A 17,462-nucleotide genomic window follows, 5' to 3' on the forward strand; every position below is an offset into this window, starting at 1 on the left:
TATATATATATAGAGATAGCCAAAAAAAGAAAAAGAATAGGAAATCACATCTACCTAGACCCCTGTGACATGAGTTAACGGCCAGCACATGTAATCTTCAGATAACTGCCTTTCATGTTTAACCCTGTCAGTGCTCCACTATCAAGGGTGTCATTCAAGGACCTGCATGTGCCCTGGGATAGGTCACCTCCCCTGGGCCACCAGGTCTCACATCCCCTCTCCCTCAGCCCACTCTGTTTCCCCCATCTGGCACAATGGCACAATTAGTTTTGTAAATGAATGAATGTGCAGCATTTGGTTACTGAAATACATTTATTTCAATATCCGTTAGAATCCGTTGTCCATCTGGATAAGCAAATTTCATGTAATTTAACAATCATGACAGAAAAAACATCAGCCACAACCAGCACCTCCACCCCCTTTGCAAGAACGTTTTTCCATCATCCACATCTCAACAGTCCATGGCAACGACATATCCGCAGCTTACGACAGAAAAAAGTGGGGAAAAGGGAGAGAGGAAGGCGGTAAGGGGAGGCAGTGTGGTTAGGCTGTAGATCAGGGCTGGGAGGATGGCGGCACGACCAGGAGGTGACAGGGGAATAACATCCCTTTCTCCTCAATCGACAGGGACCATAACTCCTGCCTCTCCAGGGACAGATTGAGAAAGGCAATAGCCCTAGGGGCTGTGAAGCACGGATGCTTAGGAGAATTGAAAGTTAAAAGAAAAATGCAGTTTGCTGAGCCACTGCCACTGATTGAGCCAGACGTGTTGTTTGTGGCCACTGGATTTTATTTTATTTTTTTCTTTCTCGTTTTATGTAATTTAAAAAAGGAGTCCAAACGGAATACTGTCCAAGTTGATGATCAAACAGTAAATCTCCATGGGTTATTGGAGAACATGGCCCCACAGAGTTTCCTAGAGATACAAGTGAATGTGGTATTTGTGTTTTTAACCAGAGAGGTTGGAAGAGACTAGAACAGAAGTCTGTGTGGCATGCAGAGCAGGACCACCAAACCGGAGCTTGATTTTAAGTGCTGAAGCTCTTTGCACATCACAGACTATTTTGGATATTACTATGTTAGAGATTATGGATTGGCTGCTGTACTCTCTGCATGTTATTCCATGCTTTTATTTTAGTTGTATTTGTTTTTCTATATATGTTGACATCCTATGATTTTATTTAGATTTATAGATTGCCTGCTAAAGCATATAATTATTGCTACGTATTAGAGTTTTTCTTTCATCCGTTCAAATTCTCTATCACCAGTTTTGTTCCTTCTCATGTAAGCAAAAATTTGAGTGACGGTGAATTCCTTCAAATCTTTGTATCTCATCAAGCAAAGCTGTTTTCTGCGTTACATCATGAGAATTCCCTTCAGCCTATCCGAGTTTCAGTCTCTACAGTCTTCTGTCTGAAACTTCACCGTTCCCTTTCTACCACAGTTTTAATCCTGCACTCTGGAGCTTAACAGGCGAGAGCAGCCGCGGAGCAGCTTTCATAGCCTGATCAATTTCACAGCAGCTCATTGAGTAGCTTTTAATCCCCATTTTATTTTCAGTTGTAACCCACAGACAGTAAGTCGCTCCGGGGCTCTCGTGATGCCCGCTGCAAGGCAAGAGACAATAAATTTTAATACATTGTCTCTGGGAAATTACACGTGTTTAATCATTGATTTTTATTGGCTCATCATGATAACATTATTCGAGCTGGTGAGGCTGGGATCATAAAAAGAAAAGAGCTTGAATTAGTAATGACATATTCAAGACTGAACTTGGCAAATAGAAATGTGAGCACAGGCTAGTTTCTTTGTCTAATGCACAGGTTATTGATTGGCAGTGTAACTGTAATATCAATGGACAATATAGTGCAGTACTTTTTAAAACCCTCTTGTGTTATAAAGAAGAACAGTCATGAGCTATTTTATCTCCTGTTTTATTGGATCAGTCTGCATGGTGGACCCAAGATTTACTAACTAGATATTTATTTTCAAATTGATTCTGAATTGAAATGCAACATATTTGTTTGTCTCTCAGGGACTCTATAGGATGCAAAGTTAACCTTTTTTCCGTGTAGCTTTACTATTTCGAATCAAAATTGCACTTAATTATTTTCATCTTTCTAAAATATTTGAACATTATAGAAATTATTTGTTCAGTGTACCTAAAAGAAGAAAAAAAAATCAATTTGATTTGAAAACATTTGTCTTATTGTTTTTAGACCTTGATATTACCTGATTTTACAAAATACTGAAGTTCATGACCACACAGCTTAAATTATTTGTTTTACCGTGCTGAATTAACAGCTTTAACTGCATAAAATCTGTACATTTCTTAATTTCTTCAAAATTTTAATGTTCAATATTCAATATATATTTACTGTTTTCTTTAAAAAGTAAGAAAATCCTATTCTTTTTTTTAATGAATTGAAAAAGGAAAAAGAAGTAGAGATTATTTGATTTCAAACCGTTTCAGTCTCTCATTAGCTTTAGTTGAACCCGAGGACAAAGTAACCTTTACAGTCCATACTGAGTTATTCATTTTGAGATTCAAGGTATTTTTGTCAAATTCATTAAAACTGTTTTTTTTCTTTTTTTTTTTTATTTGCTTGAATGTGTGGAAACTAAACAGAAACAGTATTTCATTTATTATCAGGTGTATGGAAGGATCCAAAACAATTTGGACTGAAGAAAAAAAATCTGTTGCATCCTTCTTAGCTTTCATTTGATGTTCTTAATTTTCTTTTACCTTCACTATATTTCATTCTAGCGAGTAGAGAGCATGAAAGGTGAAATTTAAATGTGTTGGCATCAAGATTTATCGACTGGTTATAAAAAAAAAAAGAATACCGGGATCATTAAGTCCAACTCTACTGCCATCAGGCTGATGAAAGCCTTCATACACCCAAATTCCATAATGCCTGCTGTGTGTGCTTGTGTGTATAAGAGATGTGTTAAGGTAGATTGACTTTTAATATAAATGGGAGAGGTGTCTATTGACATCCATATAGTTCTGCCCTCTGTGTCCCTGGTAACCTTATTACACTTAAGAGTGCTGCAGAAAACGCACAAGTTTTATAAACATTGCATGAAACCGTGGAATACCTGTGTGTCTTTGGGTATTTCCTGCTTTGTTTTGTCTACTTATAAATGCCCTATTAAGGGCTGTGGATGAACACAGAGGTGCGTTCACCAGCTTACCTGTGGGTGCAGAGTGCTCTCCGTGTAAGTTCCCCCTGATGCGCGCACACATAAAACATACACACGCAAACTCATACTGGGGGCAGGTTAGCCCTGCTCGACACCAGCACCTGCTCCGCTGAAGGTGAAAGAAGTGCTCACTTGAGCTCATTGAAAAGTAGATGTGACAGTAAATTTTTCAGGCCCTTGTGAGATGGGAGATCTTGTTATAGCAGTCAGGATGGGGGTCAGGGCAGTGGCTGCTTGATGATTGAGGAAAAGAGAAGTAAATTCATTCTGCTTCGGGCACTTTGTCAAGTGCCAGTAGCTTACCGCTGAGAGCCACTCACCCATCACCGTGTTACGGCCCCAGAGGTCACATCCACCACCATAAATCTGCCTCGCCTCCTCGCCTGCTAAACCTATTGCCTCACCCCGACTGAGCACGGGCAGGGAGAGATGCTGCAGCTGCTGCAGCTACCGCTCATAGTCACTCAAATGAAAAAAAGAAGACAGAGGAGGGAACATAGATTGTCCTTTTTGATGCTGCTGATGGTGTAAGCAGAACACTGGGAGTGCTTTACACAAGGGGGTGAGGCACTCTTAGGATGAATGGTTGTGTGTGCGAGAAAGAGGAAATGCATTTGGAATGGATGCTATTTTGTATAGAAAAGTGATATGTATGCTTATGCAGTTTGATTATTAGCATATTTCCCTTTTTTTTTTTTTGCATTTTCAACAGTTTGCCCTTGTATATTTGAGCGACTATGTTTTGTTTTTAGCTGACATGAAAACAATTTAAAAGCTCAGAACTGTGCAGAACAAATACAAATGCTTACAAATATAATGAGAGAGGGTGTCTGAGTGCCAAGTTGGTGGTTTGTAAATCACAAAAGTTTCTCTGAAACCTCAGACTCAAACTCTCTTTCTTCTTTTTCCAGCCATGTGTTTTTCTAAAACTCTTCTATGATCTGCCTCAGTCAAGTAGAGAATGCCAACTCCTTTAAACACGCTCTAGCTTTCTCTGAGTCCTGTGGATTGTGATGAGAGGTGTTTGTGTATGAGGCTTCATGTCGCTCCTTGATTGCTTTTAAAAAAGGGAATTCAGAGACTTGGGTTGGGTTCCTTTTCATACTTCTCAATCTACTTCTGGTAAAGCTGCTGTCACAGTATTTATTATCTTGCAATGTATGTTGGCATGTCTAAACATGCATTTGACATGGGTCTAAACACCGAGGAATGAAACCCATATGTCACTTCTATGAAAAAAGCACGTTAATGATAACCCGTATCCGTCTTCCTTTGACTACTTACAGTGGAATAATGAATCATGTCAAAAAGGCCAAATGACTTTAAACTGATTTCCTGAACAGTGAATTCACTGGTATCCAGTTATAGCAGATTGTAACTGGGAAGATATTGTCAACAGTGTTTTTTACAGATCCATGTGCAAAAGTAGTTGGTTGCAAACACTGATAAATACTTCAATTACAATATTCTTATTATACACTTAAGAAACTCCCCTTTTAGAAACAGCAAGTATGATCCCGAGCTGCAAGGTAGAGCAGTTTTGTAGGTGGAGTTCTACAGGATCTTATAGAACAAGATTGTGTAGTAAAATGCCACAATATTTTTTGTGAACTAGACTTCTTCTTAAAAAAGTGTAAGCTGCTTTTTGAAACTTTTGAAAGTCATTTAGTAAGGATCACCTTTTTGATTAACCAGCAACACTTGTTTACAAAATGATGGGATAGTGGTACATCACTTTTAAATTGTGTAGTAGAATTTAGATACCCTGAGGGAAAGAAAACGTAATAGAATGACAGAAAAAATACAAATGTTTCATAAGTATTGTGAGAAAAATTTGATTGACAAACCATATCTGCTGAGGATGCTAAAATTGGCATGTGACTGATAGTTTCCTTAAACCGAAGGACTAGTTCATAGTTTTTTAACGAATGTGGACACCATGTGATTCACTTACGTTCATAAAAGTAATACTGAGAGTAATTCAACACTAAAAATAGGCAATGGAAGTACAAATTGAGGTTCATAAAACCTTTATTTATGAAAATACAAAAGGTAGCAATTCTGATGCTCCTTTATCACTAGTACCACCCTAGAAACAGATGAGCCCCATTGACTAGTCCAATACATTTTAATGGGGCACCTCTGTCAGTCTATTTAATGTCTTCTATTCACTTATTATAATGGAACTTCAGTGTCAGAAACTGTATTTATTCATCAGAACCACTATACACATTTGTGTGAGCCACATATTGCACATATCTGATGCACATTTCGGTAACAACTTATTTGCATGTTTTCTTTTCTCTCACTTCTACAGTATTTCACAAATGTTATTGAGAATGCTCATTGTTATTTCCTATTCTCTCATGCAGTCACATAAAACAGACACATTCACATAAGTAAAACCCATAGCGATCCTGTTCTTTGCTTCTTAATTGATAATTGATACATTATAATGGAATTTTTTTATATTTTTGCTATATGCTTGCACATTTCTGCAATGGTAGTAGAGGGCTGAAGTCAGTGGTAGGATAAAGAATCTGGGTCTGGTGAGGTTTTTGTGTATTTGTTGGTGTGTTGATGTTTGCACATGTGCTTGTTTTATAGTTTTACACATTTTCAGTGATTGTTTCTTTCTAGTCTTTATTGTCATACACCGCACTGCAATTATACATCTTTGTGTGGTCATGTGCATTAAGTTGTCAGTGTGATTGTGTGTGTACAAATGTAAGCACGCATCTTTCAAGCTTGTAATATGTCACCGGCTGTCTGTTTTCAATAAAGCTTCTTATTAGCTGGAGATTACCCTGCCTGTATCTGGCTTCTTTCAGCAATTCACTGGAAATTGGAAAGGCCAGGGGCACACTGGGAAAAAAAGGAGTGAAAACTTCCTGAACCCAACCTTCCCTCTGCACCGCTCACTGCCAGTGTTACCCTCATCTTTTCAGAAAACTTTTTAGTTGTTTGTCCTCCACACATTACCAAACTCTGATTTGGTGAAATGCAGTTACTTTCCACGCAAACTGCATAAATGTTCTTTTTACCGTGCAACACTAACGCTTTATCACAGCACAACTGTTCTGATTGAATTGATAACGACTGCTATGTTCAGTTACAGTTTCCAGTGTCGTTGGTGTCATTATTTGTAATACTACATCGCATGTAGGTTTCATTGTGATCTACATTGTGATGCATATTTAATTTTTTATTTCAAGACAATTCATGAACAAAGCCACATTTAAATGGCATCATCAGAAGGACATTCACTTTGCTTTATCAAATACAAGAAAAGACACAAGAGTTTGGATCCTGATGCTGTAGTGTGCCTGGGAATGTTTTAAGAAGCCTGTACGTCCAATGTCAAACAACGGACTTTCAGAGGCCCATAACAAATTATGTAATTATATCTGTAAAATCGCCACAAATAAATTTGCCAAGTTTTGAAACTTTTGAAAGATTTCTTTCTTTCTTTTTTACCTCCTGTCAGATCCCACTGTATGATCTAATGTGATCATCGTAAAATGAAACAATTTCTGAACTTGTACTTTTGTTTACATAAAGGTCTGTTTATGCTGCAGAAAGCCTTTTTGGGATATTTTGCTGGTATCATCATTTTACTGCTGTCGCAGGCCAAATCAGACCATCAGAGTAAAAGGTTTTACCTCATAAAGCTGCCCTGGCAGGGAGATTTGCCTTCCTGGATGTACTGTGAAGCATCAGGGAGAAGTTATGTAGTAGAACTAAAGAACATTTACTGTTTCTTCAATAATACAAATATTTTGTTTCCATCATCTAATATACTGCAGTTTCATTCTGCTAGCTTTAAATTTTCCAATAAGTGTCTTTTTTTTTTTCACAAACTCAGCATTTAATCTGAGTCACTAATGATGGACACTGAAGGATTTTACAGTGCTTGCATTCAAATGAATTGAACTTTCTGGGAGTTGGGTTAGAGAAACAGTTTACAGTCTATGGCTGTGTTGTCATCAATGCACCAATGTGACTCGTTGCACATAGTTTCAAAATTCTGTGGTTACTTCAGTCTTTCTCTTACTTTGAAGTGTTTTTAATTCTGGCTTGTTACAGCAAAAGTCACAGCCACAGACAACATGAATGTGATTCTAACTGCAACTCTCTTCTAAGCAAATAAACACAGAAATGTGTCAAATTTGTTTAACCTTTGTAATTCACACCTAATCATTGTGTTTGACTCTTTGAGGACTTTTAGATAAGTTATACAGTGTAACGGCTGTGACAAATCAGTTTGGTCACAAAACAATGCTTTCCAGATTGTTTTGAGTCGCACCATTCTGTCCTGCTTTCCCTCTTCTTCACATTCATAACTTTGACATCTCAGAGAGATAAACTCCTTCAGGACACTGACCTCTCTCCTTTCGACTAGCCACCTGCCCTTCTGCCCTTTTACATATAAATGAGACGGAGACAGATGAAGATACTGCATAATGTGTGTAGATACATGTGTTAAAGGCGTGCTGCCCACCCTGCTCAAATAAGCAGTCGTCCTCGGAGACCAATCCATAAACCAGTGTCGGGGTGGAGAGCAGCGGTGACTCGTCATGAATAACATGACAGAGACAAGACAGTTGACAATCAGAGGAAGTAGATAGGTTCACGACAAACGAAAAACTCACAAAGTCTGCATATTCTATTCTTAACCTAGAATATGCAGACTAACCTAGAATATTTAAGAGCTTTACAGGGTCCAACATACCCAGTATGTTTTGACTTTTCTGTTTCTTCTAAACAGAAAAAAGACTTTCTCATTCTGTGTCAAACAAATCAACAGCTTCAGGACTTACTTTTACTTTTTTTCAATAAACATTTTTTCTTATTACATGATTTTTATAAAAAAGAAAGAGGTAAAATGTCACAGCTGGTGTAAGATAAGAGATATTTAAATATTTTCTGAAGATGTGTAAATAAACGTATCTCAAAATTTGATGTCTGTCTCAAATTTTAATTTAAAGCTTCTTATTTCATATTCAGATATATCAATTTCACATGTATATGAAACTGATATATTTAAATTGCTTATATTCAATTATTTCATTTTTATACTTCAAAGCTTTTTGTAAGTTGTTACTTTCTGCTTTGATTAATTTTATATCATGTTGTTGCAGTGATTCTGTTCTAATGACCTTTTTTTGTATCATGATTAGACAAAATTTGTGATGATGTGCAGAAACAAAATGTTTTAAAATGTGCACCCAGGAATTCAAAAAGCTAACAATGCCTGCATTTGACTGTCTTCAGGTCAGTTACCCAATCCATGTGCTGAGGAAAAATCCCTGCTTCAAACATCCACATTGACTCCAGCAGATAAAAAGGTAACTTTCTTTTTATATATGCACAGAGTTTACATAATAAGATTATTGGTAATTCAGGGAAATGGTGGTTTGGGAAAACAGCAAAATGGTCTGAACAGGTAGACAACAAATTTAGATGCATAAGTCCCTTTCTGGCTTCCTCCAAACCTCCCACACAGGCTGCTCAGTGCTTAACTGACTGCCTCATCACTGAAACACATCCAGCATCCAGCTTTCAGAACCAACATTTAACAAACTCGTCCCCCTAGTGGCCACCACTAAAACAACCTCTCATACACTTTAGACAATATTGCATTTACCTTTTAAAAAAGAAAAAAAAAATGTTCATCATAAACTCTATCATTAAATGATGTAATGTAATAAGATTGTTTTGCAAGCTCATCTGGTTAAAAAAAAACAAAGACCAAAAAAAAAAACATAATATTTATGTTTTTTTTTTCAGTTTACTTTACAAAACTATATTAATTTTTTTCTAAAATTATCTTTTATTTTTGACTATGCTATCATTCCTGAAACTCCCAGTATGTGTTGAAAACTGATCTTAATGTTTGTTTTTGTATGTAATTGTTTTAAAGGATTTTTTTCTGCTCACATAAACAACTTTCATAATGTGTATGAATTTTGTTTTGATACTGCTAAACATTACACACTGCATACATGTACAGTTTAAGATCAACTCTTTGATTAAATGCAGTTTTTCTTCTTCACTTTCTGTCATTTTTCTTGTCTTGGCAAGCAGCTCCTGCACAACATCTTTCAATTGTCCTACTTCCGAACTGATCGAAGCCGACTCTGTTCTCCGGCTGCCCTGGCTTTGTTTTCCTTTGCAGCTGTTGGGTGGTCCGTGCCTCTCTCCCTCTCTTCTTGCGCTGTCGCACTCTCGCTCATTGTCAAGTTCACTCTATCTGTTTCTCTTCACTTGCTGGGAGTTTCAGACGCTCTCTGAAACCCAATACCTGAGTGTACACAATTAAGTTCACACCAGAGGTTGTTGGGTGGAATTGTGATCTCATTCCGCACCATCTGCAAGTTAGGACAGCAGGATTTGAGCAGAGTGTGTGGCTGGTTAGTTGGTCAAGGTTAACTAAATGCGTAGAAGTGGGCATGATGTGTGTGTGTTTCTGTAAGGAAAGGTTTGTAGATGAATAACAGTGGGAAATTGAAATATGTAATTTGTTATGAGATGCAAATAATGCATTTGTTTTAATTGTTATTTTGTGAAAAGCAAATAGAATAGAATTTCTTTTTACATGTATTGTAACAAGGATTTATTTTGTTTCTCTAAAGTTGAAAAATACTAAGATTAAAATTCCACATGACCGGAATGTTGCTCAAACAATTCAGAGTCACAAAGAAAACTATTCCTGGTTTACCCTGCTGAGCTCACCCCAGCTGACCTTTTCATCCTGCTAAGTGTTTCAGTGTTGGACCTGTTAGCCGCAGCTCCCTCTGTGTACAGTTCACACGCGATTGGGAGTCCCATGACAGGCCAGCTGGAATATCCAGTCCACTCTTTCATATGCACAGAAAACAAAGCCTCCGCGGAGTCACTAGTGGTCGGTCAGCATGTCAGTCATTCACAGGGAGTGTTTTGAACCTGGATGTGTGTACTAATATTTGGATGGTAGTTAACGCTTATGACTATGTTCTAAATTCAACTTAGAGTTTTTCTACATTAACTGTTACCTAGAGCGAACACTAAGCACAGACATGTGATTGAAAAGCTCTCTTTATAAAACTCCTTAAACATAAATAAGTAATTTAATGTATTTATTACTGATATTTTGTATTTATTACTGACTTTTTGTGTTAGACCAACCTTGTAACTTTTTAGCGGAAAATGTTGATTCCTGCTCTTAGGTAGAGTGACATCACACTTTTCTGTGTTTGTTGAAGAGTGTGTTGTTGTTTTGTTCTTTCACAATCCAAATTTTACATTTTCAAATCCATGGACTGCAAAGTAACTTGTGCAATACTGACAACCTAGCGGTGTAATCTGTGATCAGAGATGGGCCCAATTCAATCCACCATTGGTTCCTGGTCAAATACTGGTATCGTTACTATTTACCGCAGTGCGATGTTGATGCTTGTGGTGGTGGGTTTTGAACCTTTTACAGCATTTTACTGTAAAACCAGAGAGCTGAAAGCTTTTTACAGAATCAGTATGTTCTAATGCCTACTGTGGTTTATGCCCAACTATCCACTCTCTCCTTTGTCTCAGTCATCTGCATATTTATAATCTCAACTACTGACCATATTGTAAGTTTGAGAACAAAAGAATATTTTCAATATCTATTATGTAACTGTTAAACTGTTAAAGTATATGCGCAAATTTCAACAGCATGACTCAGTTTATATACGATTAGCTTGTAAATCATAAGAATTGAACAGCAAATGCTTAAATTAATAGGTCGTGGATCGAAAAATATTGGTATCTGTGGATTAATAAACTCAGATATAAGGATCAGATCATGACCCAAAAATCATGGATTGGAGCATTTCCATTGTCACAAATATAGTCAAAAGCTATCTTAAAAAAGATGACCATCAGTACACGTTTAAATTTGTTTTTATTGCTTTATAATGCCTTTTTATGAAGAGGCACTTTCAGTTTGTAGAAGCCTAAATATTACCTCTGACAAGAAAAATTCTTCAATTAAACTGGACAACACAGCACCATATTATGCATTATAAGTTGTGCACAAAGGTTTAAAAAAATTTGTACCCATAGATCAATTGTATCTCACACATAAACACTCCTGAAAGGTAAAAATGCCTTGGGAGGAGAGAGCTGCAGGTTCATGTACCAGTCATGTTCCATTAATCCAAAGCAACCTGTGGTGATTGATCAATTAGCCCCGCTTAAAACAGGAGCTCAACGTGATCAATAGCACTGATCATCAGGCAGAGGATTTTCATTAAGACCTGCAGCTCTAAATCAGTAAACTCCATTAGCATAGTCGAAGTGGACTACATGGAATGCAAACTACCCAAATAAATAAAATTAAATAAAAACAGAGACTGTTGCCTCTGACTTGCTACTGAACTGAGTGTAAATGACAAATTACATAATACTGGTTTCCAGGAAACCTGTTTTGAAGTCAAAGGTCTTATCAGACATGAAAAACAGCCAATTAAACATTATTACAAAACCAGTGGCTGCTAGACAGGCCCTATTTATACAATGTTCAAAAATGTCACTTTCCTGTATAGTGAAACATTTGAAAAAGTATTTGCATTTTAATAGACTATATGTTAGGAATAGGTTACCATGGGTTCTGACTAGGTCCTTTTTGTATTGTCAGCGTCAGTGTTGGTCCACCATTTAACAATTGCTTGTTTTATCATTAGCCTTATTAGCAGGTGTGGCTAATAAAAAAATAAATAAAAAAAAGCCAACCCTACTGTCCATGGGGTTGGCTGGCTTTTTTTTTTTTGTCTGTTCTTTATGAGATACTTCATCAGATAGTGTATTTTATTTATTTATTGTAAGATGGTTTTGAAAACTCTAACTAAAAATAACTGTAACCCTAAATATAAGCACAACTTACTCCCAGTGTCTCTAAATAGTCTTTATGGTACCACAGTGAGCATGTCTGGTTGTATTTTCCCTTCTAGCCACTCATTGTTGACCTGTTTTTGTGTGTTACCTGGAAAAACAGCGGATGTCCCTTGCACCACAGCGATACGTCTGATTCACGACCCCATCGAACCCACGGGATCACCAGTGGGCTAAAACACAAAAATACAGTCAGCTGCCATTGACAAACACACCTTTCTCACCCTTCCCTTAATCTCAATGGGGCCAGAAGCCATTGTTTCACTCAAACAATCCTCATTGAATTAAACACTGGCAGCAGGCTTTTTTTCAGTGAGGCTGAGCACACTGCTGTCATGGGTCTGATCGTTAATGTGCCATCACTGCACCGCACATCCTCAGCAGACACAGGCAGCACTGAGAGTGTTTCCTCCATCTGTAGGTGACTGTGCACATGTCCAGTTTTGTTTGAATGTGACTAACTTTACCCAACTGAAAAATGTTATCGGATCAAAAATGCAGTAGTTCTGTCATTTTAGCAAAAGATACTTTATAGCGAAGTAAACACAAAAGTATTGTCACACAAAGCAATTTTTAAATGAAAAGAAAATGTTTTTTTTCTACAACATTTTGCTAATAAGTGATAAATCATATTTTATTCATTGATTAAATGTAGAGTAACACTGAACACTAACCCTAACCCTAGCAAACCTGTGCAACACATCATGTATGAAAGTTTCCTCACCAACCCAAACCACAACAACAGCAACAAGAAATATGTATTTCTACTTTCAATCTCCAAAGACAAAACAAAAAAAAACAACTAGTAAGACCAAAACATTCTACACATTTGCCTTTTGCTTTATCTAAATTTGACTGCAGAATTTTAAAACTTGATCTTTTTCAGTTTTTGCATAAAAGATTCCATCCGTCCTCAGTTTCATCTAGGCTATAGCAACTCATTAGTGGCACCTTTTCTTGAAATTGCCTTTAGAGTATCTATTTAAAACAAATGTGCAGGTTGCACTGTGATAAAGCGTAAATGACAAGTATTTATACTGAATCAGGTTTTACCTCGTTACAAAGGTCAGTGTCAGAGGGAGAATGGTGTCTAAAGAAGATGCTTACATTTCTATAACAGTTACGTGTGTAAGGCTGTGCCCTATCGCTGTGTATTGGCGGGAAGGAAGGGAGTTGGTCGTAGAGATACTGGGGCAGGCAGGAAAAGATCATCCTGGTGTTACCAGTGCTGAGGTGAAGCCTGCAACCACCCCCGCACCCAGGCCAACACTAAAATTTCTCAAATGCTTAAGCAGAGTTTACAACGTTAAAATCACAAACATCGACCTTTTTATGCTTTGCTATAGCTCACCTCACACGATCTCAGTTGGAAGTGCTTTACACTTTCCTGGTGTCCGTCTGTACTGATGTCTTGAAAGTTTCGAAATATTTTTATTGAGGTAGCTTGACAGCATGATGACATTTCTGTGAGTTATGCTTGGGTTGAGGTGGGTGGGATGGATGGACGGATGACACTGTATCCACCCCCACTGGGGAGAGGAAGTCCCTATCAGAACACAACAGGAAAAGGACAGAGTAAAAACAAGTGCATGTCTTTTTGCACATTAAATCACTTCCTGTAGGACATGAAATTATTTCTTTCTGAGCCTCTACATTTTAACAAATGGAACGTCTCTTTTTGGAAGGCAAATTAATCACGTCTTCCGATGGACGTGCTTGCAAAAGCTCGCTACAAAAGGCGTTTGCGCTGAGAAGTGAAATGCTCTCAAGCCGAAGGGAATTTGAGATGGCACAGACTACATCTGCATCATTTAATTCCTGTCCTTTGGTCCAGTTTGAAAATGGAAATCTGTGCAGCCTATCAATCTGATTTACTGCCTTGACTTGCAGATGTGATGACTATCGTCGGATACAAGAGCCACATAAATCCCTGTTCTGTGACACATCACAAGCCCCGAGTCTGAACCTGGGGCCTTGATCACCGTCCAAAATCTGAAACAAAGAGACAAAGGTGTCTGTGTTGCTCGTAGAGGAAAAACTCTTTGAATTGTGACTATACCAGAGTCTTGCTTAAAATAAAAAGAGTATCATTACCTTTTACGCCATCTGGATTATTCATGCTTTTTAATATTGACTGGCATATTGTAGGTATGTTCGGCACAGCTCTTAGACATATTGGAAAGGCAGGTCTCCCTGTGCTGTTCTCATCGCAGGGCACAGCTGTAAAAAATATGACTTCCTTCCCGCAGGCAATTTCCTGTTTATGTCGGAATGCAGGTCAGGAGAGGAGTGTAGTCGTCCTTACCTCATCTATCGTCATCGTCATACAAAGTAAAGTTGATGCAGGATGTTATAAATTCCACTATCCTCTATTTGAAGAAAATATCTGTCCAGGAATGTTTGCCTTTATTTAATTAGACAAGACTCAAATACCTGAGTTACTCTCAGTTGACACTTCTGCGGTCTGGAAATGTGTGAGTCTATTTGTATTCAATTGTAGCATACATTGCCATTTTGTAGCGGTGTGAAGAAGTGTTTGCCCCTTTTCTGATTTCCTATTTCTTTGTGTGTTTGTCACCCTTTAGTTTTTCAGAACATCAAGCCAATTTAAATCTTAGTCAAAGACAGCACAAGTAAACACAAAAAGCAGCTTTTTAAATGGTGTTCATTATTTAGGGAGGAAAAACTGCAAACCTGCATGGCCCTGTTTGAAAAAGTGATTTGATGTGCGGTTACACCTGTTTGCATCTCATTTTGGCTTTTGCTGCACATTTGCACTTCTCCTTGAAAAAAATAACTTAGTGCCTTTACTGATACCTTGATTTTAAAAGTAACTGAGTTAGATTTCAAGTTACTTTTAGCTCCATTCAACAGCTGCTGACAACAGCCCCCGCAGCCTTACCATAAAAGTGACAACCAGGATGAGTCAACTGTGTTTAAGGGCGGCATTTCCTCAACTTCTTCAACTCTGCCTCACTTTCTGGTTTTGCACCGAAGTCCTGCTTTTGTTTGAGTGATGGGGAAACTGCCAAAGTTTAGTCGCAGCTCTCTGCTTGACACCACCTGGTGAGACTTGCTCTACCAATTAGACTGTGCTATGCTCAAATGTTTCCTCAAGTTATTGTTGAAGCTATTGATAGGTTGTAAGACTATTATTATACCCCAAGATAAAAAGTAGATCAGATGCAGTTGTTATATGTTGATTTCATACTACAAGAGTTGACTGGAAAAAAATAAGATTTACAATTGACAGTGAAAAAAAAAAAAAAATCAATAAATATTGATATCAGTTGACATACGCCTAAAAGCAACGTAAATACAGTGAGAAAATTGTAAATGTTTTTTTTTATTTTATTTTTTATGCTGCATTAATGTTTGTCAGTTTACTCAAGAAATTTTGATCTGTGCATCAGAAATCAGCCAGAAAGCCTATTCTAGGATTGATTGGTAGTGGCTCCACCCTCCACTGGAGAAGTACAGAAATTCACACTCGTTGTTCCGGAGACAGAACAACCAAAGTGTTACTTAAGAGTATAACAATAGCACTTTGTCGCCATCTCAGAGGTTACAATGGACATTCATATTGTCATCTATAGCAGACACAAACTCAGAATAGCTCCTGTAGTAAACGAGCACCTCTCTCCCCCCTCCATTGTTCACGTTTGTGTCGCTGGTTGGTATTACACATGAGATGCCACTCCCTGAGAAACAAGAGGAAAGTCACAATATATCTTTTTACCAAATGAAATGCCAAAAATAGTAGCACCCAGTGATTTTGCTGAGTCCAAATCACATAGGGCTCAGAGTCGAGTCACATCTGACACCGCTGTTAACTACTATGCCCACACAGGCTTGTGGCACGATTTGCATTTGCTACTCTCCGCAGGTTTGTGAGACCCGACCAGTCGGCCCCTAAAACGTCTCAATTGCACACACGCAGATCTTCCCAAACCACCCAGTTTGGTTGATTTTCTGCTGATTTGCCTAAAACAGGCAGCAGCTGCTGCTGTCAATGTTTAATTTAAAAGCTCATATTCTGCTCTGCATGATACATTGTGCTCAGGAGCATGAATGGGTCTGATGAAGAGCAGGGGTTCTGATGGGAGGGTTGATGAAAACAGGGGGAGTACGTGTAGACCCCAAGGTCTCCGGGCGCAGTCATTAAGATGGCTCTTCTGCTTGGAGATGAGACAGCCCACTCCACACACTTAGCTCATTGAAGATGATCCCCTGCTTACTAGGAGCATCCATTATTTATACATATTTAAAAATTCCAACTGACATTTTTATCACTTATGAATGTCAGATTTTTTTTTAGGTCTGAACATGTGTGAGTTTGCTTTTGTTTCTGCATAACTGGTTTAAGAGACGTAAGAAAGTGTTGATTAGATATTTACATTCACCCATCATCAATATCATTTTTTATAGGTCAGTGTAATATGAGCATCTTAGGTTATTTAAAAAGAAAACTTACATTTGCCTTGCAAGTTTGACTTTCTTGTGTTTTCTTTTTCCCACTTAGATTCCCCCTAGCAAGCTATGTAGAAACCATATACAAATATCTGGAGTCTCCAACAAGTTCTTTGCTTAATTCATCCCAAGTGTCAACTAATCATTAAATTGGTGGTTTCTTCATACACATCCAACATTCAAACAAAGTTCATAAATTTTCAAACGGTAGAGTTCAGGACCAATTCACATCCTGATGTGCGTTTGGAAACAATCAACCAACCAAGACTTTCCATGCAAACAAGTCAGAGTTTGACTAAAGCGAATTAAACGGAGCTGGTGTGAATGTCTCCTAAATCTGCAACTGTTCCTTGACAATGTTGATTTTATTGTACAAAATAGTATTATCCACATTATTTGTTTTTTCTTTGTTTTCTTTTACTTGATTGTGATAACTCTGTCCACTCAAACTTATACTGTAACTGTTTCTTCTGAAAACAACACATATATATAAGTAATAGACTTTATATTAGCTTGATGTCAGCAATGATATGATAATCAATAAATGATTCCTAAATAATTCCGGCATACCACTGCCCTGTGCAAGTCCATCATGAAGGCTAGACCCTCCACTGTCTACCACTGCCATCTTGTACAGATCTGGCCATGCCGTATTGATCAAACTGCTGCCTGGTGCTTTGGTGTGTAAAGCCTCAGGCTTTACACTCTCTCACCTCATCTTACATCACTCAGGTCATATTAGACTCAAAGCTTGCCCTCCACTGTTAGGCCCTCGCTACACTCCCAAAGAAAGTACTTGTCAACATGAAGTCAATGTTTATGTTGATTTAAATCTTTTTTTTTTTTTTTTTTCTAAGATTTATAAAAATACCAAAACA

At 37.8% G+C, this 17,462-nt stretch overlaps 1 protein-coding gene across 1 annotated transcript in view; it reads left to right on the top strand.

Moving 5' to 3' along the window:
- LOC103130141 (adhesion G-protein coupled receptor D2-like) overlaps positions 1-17,462 on the top strand; it is a 78,655-nt gene that overhangs the window by 55,342 nt on the left and 5,851 nt on the right. Inside the window, exon 24 of the mRNA XM_007541467.2 lies at positions 8,482-8,555. Within this exon, the coding sequence (XP_007541529.1) occupies positions 8,482-8,555 (74 nt within the window). The remainder of the gene's footprint in view (positions 1-8,481; positions 8,556-17,462) is intronic.

This window comes from Poecilia formosa, unplaced genomic scaffold (assembly GCF_000485575.1).
Source record: "Poecilia formosa unplaced genomic scaffold, Poecilia_formosa-5.1.2 Scaffold10, whole genome shotgun sequence".
Classification (NCBI taxonomy): domain Eukaryota; kingdom Metazoa; phylum Chordata; class Actinopteri; order Cyprinodontiformes; family Poeciliidae; genus Poecilia; species Poecilia formosa.